The sequence below is a fragment of the Tupaia chinensis genome, unplaced genomic scaffold (assembly GCF_000334495.1).
Source record: "Tupaia chinensis unplaced genomic scaffold, TupChi_1.0 Scaffold000484_1, whole genome shotgun sequence".
NCBI lineage: Eukaryota > Metazoa > Chordata > Mammalia > Scandentia > Tupaiidae > Tupaia > Tupaia belangeri.
This window is the reverse complement of record NW_006159996.1, coordinates 2337703-2350549: the sequence shown is the minus strand read 5'-3', so window position 1 is coordinate 2350549 and position 12847 is coordinate 2337703. Positions and strand designations below refer to the sequence as shown.

The following is a 12847-nucleotide window of genomic DNA, read 5'->3' as shown; positions in this document are numbered from 1 at the left end:
AATCTTGGCAAGAGACAGCTCTTGGCTGACCATAAATAAAATTCCTTGAATCACCAGTATCTTGATTTAAGAAAGAATTTTTACTGTGTCTTTCATACACAAAAGCTGAATAACAATGTTTAAAAAAACACTACTCCACTTTTTCACAGGTGTACAAAAGGAAATATAATGGAATTACATTCAACAATAAAGCTTAAAGTTCACTCTAGGTAATTGTTGCATAAACATTCACATACACGAGCACAGAATAAGTATATTTCAGGAGTCTTATAATAGCATACAGCATACATATGGGAGATTGATTGCAGGTAACATCGTAAGTGTTAGTAAGATTAGCAATTCAGCGTGTTAGAGAAAAGGAAAACTTAACCGAAGAAAAAGTGTAGGCTAGCACACCAAGACAAGTCACAGAATTAGAGGATTGAAAAGTCTGCTCACTGGATGTATGTATGAGAAAACAACATTTTTCTTCAGTTTCTGGGTCTTGATACAGTTGGTTAGAGAAGGTTGTATATTCAAAGTGCACATAATTGTTTCTTAGAAAAGAGAGAAAGATCCTTTTATTTAGTAATTAATACATGCAAGAGGCAGCCCCCAGAGTGACCTGAAAGAGTAAAGCTGTGATTGGCAGGTAGCCGGTATAATACAGATGTTTCAGGCAATTCTCTTAAAGCACTTCTGTAGCAGCAATGATCATTTAAATGGCTGTAGACGGAATTCTCTTTTCTAGAGAGTTTAGGGGAATTGTATTCATCATATTTCTCTTTAAAGATTTATAGCTATAGACTTTCTCTTTTTTTAAATAAATCTCTTCAACGACACACGGCATAAAGTGAGGTGTTGGGGTTTTCTTTTTTCTTTTGCTTTTGCATATGTGTTCTTGGAAAAGGAGCTGGCCTTTTCGTGAACATTGTGTGCAAAAGAATTTTTAATAAAGTGAGCACAAGGACATATACAGGAAACACATCAGATCTGCTTCTGTTGCCCTGGCTGACCCTCTGTTAAACACCGAACGTTGGCTTGTAGGTATAATGCAGGTTTTAGGTATCATGACACCACACCAACGCCAACAGACTCTAGTACTCCTAGAAAGTTCAGTGGGTGTAGTTTTGTCTGCTAGCAGGTGGCTATCGCCTCTTGAGTTAGAGATTTAGAAAGTCTGGTCCCTTTCATTTTCATGTTTCCCCTGAAGATTGATAACGCCCACTCATTAATTGCCTTTTTTTCCCACCCAAGCCCTTCTTGTACCAACTAGTCTAATCTGGCCCACCCCAGCCAATGTCTGATACTTGCATACCATGATGGCCACACATACCCAGTGGCTACAAACACCCAAGCTGCTCAATCTCAAAATCTTTCAGCCTGCCCTGCAAGTGTCATCAAGACAGGATCCCCGGAGCACAGGGCAGAGAGTCCAACCTCTCACTGGCGGGGCTGGGAAGCCTCTCCTTTGCGGCGGAGGAGAAAGGAAACTTGGGTCTGCTTTTTAGGTTCTGAAAACAAGCCAGAGTGGAGAGAAAGAGTTAACACCAGACTTAGCAAAGCTTTTCAGACAAAACCTGTTTAAATGAGATCTAGACAGACACAGGGAACTTTCTGCAGATTTCTGAGGTCTCTAAGAGGGCTCATGTCGATAGGAGAAGGGAGTAGGGAGTTGCTACATGGGAGAGATTTGCCATTATTACAAAAACTGGCTAAGTGGCTTGTTTCCATTCGATGACCTCACTGGTCACTGTTGTCAGTCGTGCTGTTCCCTTTCTCTTTTTTCTCCTGGGTCTTGTTACCCTTCTTCTTTTTCTTCTTTTTCTTGGTCTCCTCTTTTTTGCCGAAGGTTATGAAGTCACTTTTGTCAATTTGGCTGTTAGTAGGCTCCTGCCGGATGGAGATGATTGCAGGAGATCCTGGGATAATGAATTTGTCTGGCAACTCACCGGGACCGGATTGTTTGGGGTTGCCTGGTCCGTATTTAAAGGTCCAGCTGTTGCTGTTGACTCCAGCACCCACTGGAGGGGACACCTCTCCTGCCTCTGGTTCTGAAAGACAAAACATAACAAATGGGTAACAGACTCAAGATAAGCCGTCAATACCACACTACTGGTAAAGGACAAAGAGAAACTGCACAATTTCTTGGGCTAGTGCCCCCGAAAATTGCCTAGCACCATTCCTGGTCCATGAATAGGCATTTAATAAATAGTGTGTGGTGGTGAAGGAAAGCACTGATCTGAGAAGTGGAAGCGGTACCTGCTCGTTAGCAGACCAAGACAACAAGGGAATGCATGTAAAGTGTGACCCCTGATCTTTAACAAATGTAACTGCTCAGTAAATGGAGTGTCCCCTCTGGGCAACTCTGTATGGCACAGGCGTTGGAGCTAGGAGGGCAGGATAAGCATATTACAAATTTAGTCCAAATACCAGCAGGCAACGGAGAGGGGGAGCCAGAAACTTTCTTCTCATCCCCCAAATCCTTTTCTTACACCAGGCCTTCCCTGACAGAGCCAACACGAGAGCACTTAGGAGATGGAGCAAGAGATACTTTTTCTTTGAGATAGACTATTAAAAAAAAAAAAGATCTAAGATAACCAAATCTGCACTTGAGCTCAGCCAGAATTGGTTTGTTTATCTCTCAAATACAGACCCTGTCTCTGACAGATAGGGACAAAAGCAAGAAACGTATATCGAACACTTTGGTCTGGCACCTAGAACTGGGTTTTAGTACCATCCCTGTCATTTAGTTGCCCTCACAGAGCCCAGGATGGAAAATTTTCCAAACCTAGTCAGGACTCTACATGAGGTCTTGGGTATGGTGGCCCCCACCCTATGGCAAAAACCTATGGAGGCTGGGGGATTGCGGCATCGAACCCATCTCCACATGAGGTCTCAGGACTGCCATCCAGAGGTGCAGAGCTAAGAGGTATATCTTCACTTGGCAGAGCTAAAGGACACTAATGGCCACGTCTACTAGCTGAGGAAGGCCCTCACAGTAGGACTGCCAAGAGTTAACTGGCTTCTTTTTTTTAAAGAATTATTTATTTAATTTTATTTATTATTATTATTATTATTATTATTATTCACTTGACCAGAGAGACAGTGACAGAAAGAGAGAGAGAAAGCAAGCCAGCAGGTCTGGGACTTGAACTGTGGCTGCCATGTGGGAGTCCAGCACCTTAACCACCATGCCACTTGCCAGTCCCTAACTGGCTTCTTTTACATGTCACTGGGCTTCCCTGGAGCAGGGAGTCTTGGTTCTGTCTGACTCAGTCTAAACTCCAAGACGCAATTCAGCTGCATCCTCCACAAATTCAGCTTCTGCAGGGTAACAGGATACGATTTCTCTGGTCCCTCACAGACTGTTATTTTTAAATTTTTTTTAGAGGTTTTTGCTAGAGGGTGTGTGAGCTCACCAGAGAGAGAGAGAAAGAGAGACAGCGAAAAATCAGCCCCCAGGAGGGATGGCCACCCTGCAATCCCTTCCCTTCCATTTTCCTCTCAGGATCTTGGGCATGCACGCACACGTGCCTGGCATGAGTTTAAGCCAACAGGTCCAGGACTCAAACTGCAGTTGACTACATGGGAGTTCAGCGACATAGCCATTACACTAACTGCTGGTCCTCCCTCACAGGTTACACCTAACCCACTCGGGTTGTTGGGTAAGTAAACATCTCAGAGGGCCCAGAAACATTTGAATGGTGACTCACCAGTAAAAGAACAGCTCAAGGATCTGACAAACATTTACTAACCTGATCTGAGTTTGTTTTGGCAAAAAGCATTGAAGTCCTTTGGTGGATTTGCTTATAAAATGTGCCTTTGGGGCAGAATCAAGAAGACGCTCCCTTTTGAAACAGTTAAGAAAGGAAAACAGTTTCTGCCTCTAATCCCAGTCAGGGACCATTCTCAGTAAATGGTCAATTAAAGAAATGATTTTTTTTTTTCAGTGCTGCCTCCTAACCCCTTTCCTAGGATCTCCCACAAGTCTTCCCCACTCTCCTGCCAGGGACCTAGGTCATCCTCACACAAAGACGAGACTAAGAGTCAGTCAAGACCCAAAAGAGCCTAGAAAGGGGACATCTGACACACATCAAGTTGGTGTGGGTCTCAATCTTCAAACCGAGAGCCCTTCCCAAACATTCAGATTATAATCTGACAATCAAGAAAGAAAGAAAGAAAGAAAGAAAGAAAGAAAGAAAGAAAGAGAGAGAGAGAGAGAGAGAGAGAGAAAATGAAAACTCACTCCTAGAGGGATGGCCACATCACAATCCCATCTCGTTTTCCTTTCAGGATTTTGGGCACACACGCACACACACCCATGTGTTTTTCAAATTGCCAAATCTGGAACTCAAACCACAGAGCTGGCCATACGGGATCTAGTGTCTTAATCACTATACCACTTAACACTAAAATTTTTCTTGGTATTGGCTGATTTTTTTTAATAATGCGCAAGGTTATATTTTAAAATTAGAACATGTATTGTTTTTTAAAGGATAAAGATCTTCATCTTTGACTTTATAAACTGCTTTCTGAAAGTAGCTGGCTACATCATGTGATCCAGTAAATCCACTGTAAGCACTTCCCTTAGGCACTGCCCAAGGGTCTTTTGGGCAAAGTTCTCAACTTTCCTCTTTCCATGCTAAACTAACCCTGGTTGCCAGGGTTTATGAAGTTGGAGCCCAGAGCCTAGAATTGATTGGGCTGATGCTTTGACAGGTAAATGGCAAAGAAGATCCTAAAGATTATGAAACAAAATGTTAGGCTTATAAACTCACCTCACCCCAATTCTGAAGTGAGCTGGACAGTCACTAAGGGCCAGGAAGGATGTTTCTGATTTTACATTGATTTGACCAAGGATACTACTTTCAGAAAACTTTTCAGAAGGAATGTGAGCTGGAAAATGCTGGAAGGTGTTTAGTTCTCTTTTCTTCTTGTTTTTGTTCTCTTTCTGGCCTTTAGGACTTGTTCTGGCTCTGTCACTTACCAGTGCATAGTCCTGGGCAATTTACATAAATATCTCGAAGCCTCATCCATAAAATAGAAATGGCCACCTTCCTGCCTACATCACAGGGTTAGAGCTGTAGTGAACATTTACCATGCCTTCCTATGTGTACGGCATAGAGCTAAACAGATAGGCATGCGATATAATTTTCAGTCATACAAGAGCCATATGAAGTAGATGTTGCTAATACCTATGTTTGCGATGTAGATGCGAAAACTAAGACGAATGTTCACATGGCTACCACCTGATGGAGCCTAGGACTCAAATGTAGGTAGCCGGGGACCAGCAGTTAGCGTAATGGCTATGTCGCTGGACTCCCACGTAGTCGGCCGCAGTTTGCATCCCGGACCCGGTGGCTTAAACTCACGCAGGGCACGTGTGCGTGCATGCCCAAGATCCCCAGAGGAGAATGGAGGAGAAGGGATTGTGGCCTAGCCATCCCCCCTGGGGGGTGATTTCTCGCTTTCTATCTCTCTGTCTCTCTCTCTGTCTGACGAGCGCACGCGCCCTATAGCAAAAACTCCTAAAAATAAAATAAAAATAAAATACCTAGGCAGCCGGACTCCAGCTCTGAGATTCACATCCTGAAATGTATATCAATAACTTCCTTTGAAAACCCTAAAGCAGGGGCCGGCAGGTGGCATGGTGGTTAAGGCGCTGAACTTCTACAAGGCTGACTGTGGTTCAAGTCCCAGTCCTGGAGGCTTGTAGAAATTTCTCTCTCTCTCTGTTCCTCTCTGGTTAAACTAAAAAACAATAAATAAAATTAAGTAGTAATAATTTAACAAAGAAAACCCTAATGTATTATACAAGTGTAGTCATTATGATGGTTATTATCTGTTTGGTTAGCATAGGAAGACACAGAGGTAGAAGCAGGATCCTCTAGGCAGAATTAGTTGAAAGGAGTGGAGGTGGGGGAGGGGTGTGATCCGGCGTGAGGAATCTGGAAAATCACAGCCCCGCCTCCAGGTTTCAGCCCCGCCTCTGCATCCCCATTCATCCCTTTGTTACCATCTCTGGGACTTCAGTGCCGAGGTTAATAAAGAGGTTCCAGAAAACCCATCATTTTGATTAAAGCCGGGGACTATCGTGCCAGACAGCACTCTGGAGCCTACCTACCGCCCACTCTGCGAAGTCGGAGCAGCCAGCAAAGGCTATTAAATGATTACAGCCGTTTCCGGCCCAGCCGGCCAGCTCGCCCCGACTGCTCCTTCTCTGGCGCGCGCTGCTGCTACCTCCGGCTGCCCGGAGTAGTCAGGGGCATGGAAGGCTCTGCAGATTCTTGGTTTGCAAGAGAACACCCAGGATTTCTGCGGAGGGGCGCTTAGCCTCTCCCCCTTCCTGGTCTCTGCCGCCCGAGCCAGCAGCCATTGCAGTCTTTCAAGCAGCTCGATTTCGTTTGCGCCTTCTTGGCCGTGAGCGACCATTTCAGGTCTCTTGTCTCCCACTGCCATATTGTAGAATTATACGTACTCAGCCTGACCAAAAGGCAAAAAACCATTCGCCATCCAACTGAGCTGAAAGCCAGACTATAAAACATCTCGAGCTCCCTCCCCACCCCCTATCCTGCCATGTGAGGGGTTTGTGGACCAACTGCTTCTCCCCGCCCCCATCCTTTCGCATTGGCCAAAATTAAGCTGAAGAACCACAGCCCACAAAACACAGGAGAATCATGGCCTGAAACCCAAATCCCGCCTGATCAGAGAGAGAGAGCTGAAACCACCTGGGCTAGCATTTCCCTGCTGTTACTGAGTCCTTCAACTGACAGTGGAAAGAATTTTCCATGGAAACAGAGAAATATAAAACTATACTCCCTGTTCTCTTTAAAACCTTAGGCTCTGTCATCAGGAGACCTAAATTTAAATCTGGTTACATCATGTAAATTATGTGATGTTCAGGAAACTATTTAATATCCCTGGACCTCAGTTTTCACCTGTTAAAATCATCACACTACCTCACAGGGTCCTTAAAGGATTAAATGTAAATGACCCTCACAGAGCACATAGCATAGTACCTGCCACAAAGAAAAACTCATTAAACTATTTGCGAGTAAGATCAGGCAGCGGAAGAGTCCTTACTTTAAGGGCTGTAGATCGATTGGTTATTCTGGGTCAGGCAGTTTAAGCACTTTGCATGTATTTATCTACGAAACTGGTTTAAACTTATTTCAATTAAAATTATTAGTATTTATATAAACTTTCTTTATTTAAATATATATACTTAAAATATTTTTATTTGATAGATAAGGAATCTGAAGGCTTAAATTACAGCAAGATGATCTGCCCTGAACCACCGAGATTTGATAATGAAGCTGAAAAATTATTCTCACACTGATTTCCCAACTCAATAATCAAGCTTTTTTTTTTTTTTTTTCTCTCCACTTCTTTGTGAAGCCTTGGGGATGGGGGAGGAGACAGAACTGAGCTCCATTCGCAGGCCTAGCAATCTGATCCCCGGAGTAGTTGGGGAGGGGAGGTGGGGCTGTGTGTGTGATTGGGAAGTCAAGCTTGGCAATGGGGAGGCTGATCTGATACCTCTCCCGAGGCCACTGGAGCTGTGACTCCTGGGTGTTTCACCCTCTCTGGGTGGGATGAGTGGCTCTGGAAGAAGCTTCTGTGGCTGTTCCGTGCCTCGGGCCACAGCTGGGCTAATTTTCAGTAATCTTGGAGCGGAAGAGATAAATACACTTGGCATATTTTTAAAGCCACAGCTCTTGCTTTGTGCCCAAAATAACTCTGCCATTTCTAGGTTAAGAGTATAAAGACATCATGTGCTGCAGACCCAGATTCAGACATTGGAATGGCTGGCTCAAACCTTCCTCGCTCTCTATAGTCAGCTAAAAAAAAATCACATTTCTTCTTTCCATGACCACCCTCCCCAGCCCAGTAGGGCTCAGGTTGCAAGGTTTTGTCTACCTTAGTGCTCAGCTGCTAAAGTCCCCCATGATCTTGGGAGGGCAATTTCCTTTTCTGGCCTTTTCTCAAAATGCCCTCTGCTTCAGCCAGCTGTTATATCCTGGAGGGTAACAGAATACCTAAAATGTGGGTAAAAACCTTTAAAAGAATGTGGGTTCTGCAGACATCTGGAATCTCAGCTTCACTGCTTATTTGTAGTGTAACCTTGGGTCTCTCAGGCTGGGTCTCTCAGACTGCAGTTCAGGTGTAAAATAATGATAACAATATCCATCTAACAGGATCTTCAGCATTAGGAAGATACAAGGATCATAAGTCACATGGAAAAATATTTGAAATGCAGAAACTCTGAAATGAAGGACACATATTATTACTATGTAGTATTCCTCTGAGAAGCCCTTTGACAACCTATTCCTGGCTACAGAACTTCCAGAAATCCCTTTTCTAGGGGCCCTCTTCCCACTAGGCTCTGCCCCTCCCAGGGATCATTGAGAACTTTCAGCTGTGAAGTTTTCCAGCTTAGAAATGGTTGCTAGGCAGGGAGTTGTTCTCCAGAGCCCTCTGACGGAGGCAATAAAGGAGGCAGCTTAGATAGGAGGAAAAGCACACTGGACTAAGTATCAAAGGCCTTGGGTTCAAATACCAGCTCCACCATCTGCTTTCTACTATTCTCTACAATACTATTTGGTTGACATTGACTTGTTTCTTCTTCTGAAAAAATGGGTATGATAGCTGCCTCCCAGAGGCATTGTTATTGATGCTACTATGCTTAGTATTTACAATAAATTAGATATGCTAGGATTGAGAGATATGTGTATGAATAATATTAGGACAGATATCCTGTTGTCAAAGAGTTAAAGTGTAGTAGGAGAAAAAGACAATGGGAACCAGCAGTTAGCGTAATGGCTATGTCGCTGGACTCCCACGTAGTCGACTGCGGTTCATGTCCAGGACCCGGTGGCTTAAAACTCACGCTGGGCGCGTGTGCATGCATGCCCAAGATCCCGAGAGGAGAATGGAGGAGAAGGGATTGCAGCGTGACCATCCCCCCTGGGGGGTGATTTCTTGCTTTCTGTCTCTCTGTCTCTGTCCGTCTGGCCAGCGCACGTGCCCTATAGCAAAAACCTCTCAAAAAAATAAAAAATAAGACAAGTAAGTGAGTAAAACAATAACAGTTTAAGGAATAAACAAGATAGTTTTTGTTGTTGTTTCTTTTGCTATAGGGTACGTGTGCTTGTCAGAGAGACAGAGAGACAGAAAGCAAGAAATCACCCCCCAGGGGGGATGGTCACGCTGCAATCCCTTCTCCTCCATTCTCCTCTCGGGATCTTGGGCATGCATGCACACGCGCCCAGCGTGAGTTTTAAGCCACTAGAACCACGGTCAACTACATGGGAATCCAGTGACATAACCATTACAGTATTTGCTGGTCCCAAGGTAGATAAATACTAGCATAAAGATAAAATTAGGGGCCAAATGGTGCAGTGGTAAAACCATCACTCAGAGGGAATCTCACATGGGAAGGTTCCCAGTTCAAGTCTGGAGACCTCCTTGTGTATGCTGGGCAAGTGCTTGCCCATCACCTGGTCTGGATGAAAGCTGGGAGCAGATAGTGGCACTGAGACCTTGTGGGGGATGCTATATGTGTCTCTTTTTGCTCATGGAAGAAATAAAAAATAAACCGGAAAATAAAAGATACTTTCTAGAGTATATGCAGTGGTTAAGAGCCTAGACTCAGAAATCAAACAACCCTACAGTAAAGTGGCAGAATATAAAATCAACATATAAAAGTCTATGGCATTTCTATACACCAACGACAAGCAGACTGAGGTAGAACTGAAGAAACCAATCCCATTTACAGTAACCACAAAAATGACAAGATACCTAGGAAAAAAAATCTAACCAAAGAAGTCAAAGACCTCTACAAGGAAAACTAAGAAAATCTAAAAAAAGAAATTGAAAATGACACAACAAAGTGGAAGGACAGTCTAGGTTCTTGCATTGGAAGAATTAATATAATTAAAATGTCAATCCTACCCAAATTAGTCTACATATTTAATGCAATCCTGATCAAATTACCAGAGACATTCTTCACAGATTTAGAAAAAACAATCATAGGAAAAAAAGAAAGAAAAGGAAAAGCAATCAGAATTTGCCTGGAATAGAAAGACCCATATTGCCAAAGCAATTCTACGTTAAGAGTGGAGTAGGAGGCATCTCATTCCCTGATCCCAAAATATATTACAAAGCTGGTAATCAAAACAGCATGGTGCTGGCATAAAAACAGGCATGTGGACCAACAGAACAGAATGGAGATCCCATAAATAAACCCCAAAACGTACAGTCAACTGATTTTTGACAAAGGGCATCAGTCAATCCAGTGGGGAAAAGAAAATCTCCTTAGCAAACAGGGCTGGAAAAATGGGGTATCCACCTGCAAAAAAGATGAAACTGGACCCCTATCACTCACCATTAACAAAAAGCAACTCAAAATGAATCAAAGATGTAAATCTAAGACCTCAAACTATGAAACTACTGGTGGAGGGCCAGCAGATGGTGTGTGGTGGCTACATCGCTGGATTCCCACATGGCTGAGCGAGGTGTGAGTCCCAGATCCAGTAGCTTAAAACTCATGCTGGTTATGTGTGCCTGTGTGCCCAAGATCCCAGAAGGAGGATGGAGGAGAAAGGATTGCAGTGTGGCCTTCCCCCATGGGGAATGATTTCTCATTTTCCCTCATACTGTCTCTGTCTCTGTTTCTCTGGTGAGTGCACGTGCTCTATGGCAAAAATCTCTTAAAAACAAACAAACAAATAAACTACAGGTGGAAAACACAGGAGAAACTCTTGGAGACATAGGAGTAGGCAAAGACTTCTAAAACAAGACCCCCCAAAGCACAGGTAATACTCCCAAAAATAGACAAGTGAGATTACATCAAATTAAAAAGCTTCTGCACAGCAAAAGAAATAATAATTAGAGTGAGTCATCAACCCTCGGAATGGGAGAATATATTTGTAAACTAAGTCTCAGATAAGGGCCTGATAACCAGAATATCCAGGGAACTCAAACAGCTTACCCGAAAAATAATGATCAACCCAATTAAAAGATAGGCAAATTAGCTGAACAGACAACTCTCTAAGGCTCTAAGGAAGACATACAAACAGCCAAAAGCAAATTTTAAAAAATGCTCAATATCCCTTATCATAAGAAAGATGCAAAGCAAAACCACAATGAGATACCACCTAACCCCAGTCAGAATGGCTAAGATTAAAAAAAAAAAAAGCAATGAAAAGCTCTGGCAAGGCTGTGGGGGAAAGAGAACTCTCCTATATTGTTGGTGGAAATGTAATTAGTACAACCACTGTGGAGAACAATATGAAGGTTCCTCAAAGACCTTCAGATAGAACTACCATAAGAAATTCCACTCCTGGGTACCTACCCAAAGGATAGGAAAATGCTCAGTTGGGAAAGCAGTCACACCTCCATGTTTATTGCAGCATTATTCACAATTGCCAAGATGTAGAACCAACCCAAATGTTCACAAACAAATGAATGGATTGAAAAATTGTGGAACATACACACTACGGAAAACCACTCAGCCATAAAATGTAACGAGACTTTGGTATTTGACAGAAAGTGGACAAATATGTAAGATTTACTGCTAAGTGAAGCCAGCCAGACTGTGAAAGAGAGGCATTGTATGTCCCCACTCAATATATGCCACATGTCAGCACTCTATGGCAGAAATGGAAACATTGGGAGGTACAAAAGCAGGGAGAGCGATGGTGATACTGGAGACTGGAGGAGGAGAGTGGGAAATGGGCGAGGGTGAGAGGGAGGGTATCCAGGGAAAGAAGAAAGATGCAAAACATTTAAATCTGTTTAAACATTTAAAATCTGTTGATGATAATGTGTATGGTAATATCTTTGACTAAACCAATATACAGTGTATTCATGATGGGAAACTCATTTGGCATAATGTAATGATACATAGTGATTGAATGTAAAATAAATAAATACATAAATAAGAGGGAGAAAAAAAGAAATAAAATAACCCTGCTTCACATCCCGGCCCCACCCACTTACTAGATATATGACTTTATTTACTCCTAGGTATCTCAGTTTCCTAAGCAGTAAAATGGGTATAATAATAGAGTCATCTCTGGGGGGTAATGATATAGATTAAAGGAGTTAATACTTATAAAGTGCTTAGAATAACACTTGGCTCGTGGTTTAAATGTTCAGTACAAGTTAGCGATCACTATTATTATCCACAAATAAATTCTCTCCTTTCTGGGCTGTAGTTTTCTCAACCCTGGAGGCTAAAAGTCTCTTGAAGATGGTGTCACTGAGTTAAGTGACATACAGCACTAGTCGGAGGTGGGTTCAGAAACAGTATATAACAAGTGTAGATCAACTTCAGAAAAGAAGGATTGTTATGACTTACCGATTGTAATTCTGGAAATCTATCTTACATAAATACTAGTAGATGTGCATAAAGTATATGTGTAAGATTGTATATTGCATTGTTTAAAAAATAGATATCAATTGGAAACTGTATACACTATAATAATACAGTCATATGACATAGTACTATGCCCTTATAAATGAAAAATGAGGGAACCAGCAGTTAGCGTAATGGCTATGTCGCTGGACTCCCACGTAGTCGACCGCGGTTCACATCCTGGACCCAGTGGCTTAGAACTCACGCAGGGTGCGTGTGCGTGAGTGCCCAAGATCCAAGATCCAAAGAGGGGAATGGAGGAGAAGGGATTGCAGCGTGGCCATCTCCCCTGGGGGGTGATTTCTCGCTTTCTGTCTCTATGTCTCTGTCTGTCTGGCGAGCGCACGCGCCCTATAGCGAAAAATCTCTAAAAAAAAAAAAATGTAGGTGAGTGTACATGTGCGCCCCAAACCCTAACAGAATAGAAAAGGGGAGATGGGACTG

At 43.0% G+C, this 12847-nt stretch overlaps 1 protein-coding gene across 1 annotated transcript in view; it reads right to left on the bottom strand.

The window, feature by feature from the left end:
• Positions 1-8: 8 nt before the first annotated feature.
• The window catches only part of LOC102485356 (protocadherin alpha-8), a 189439-nt gene continuing 176600 nt past the window's right edge, over positions 9-12847 (bottom strand). The window contains 1 exon segment of the mRNA XM_027774839.1: positions 9-2033. Within this exon segment, the coding sequence (XP_027630640.1) occupies positions 1723-2033 (311 nt within the window). The 3' untranslated portion in view covers positions 9-1722.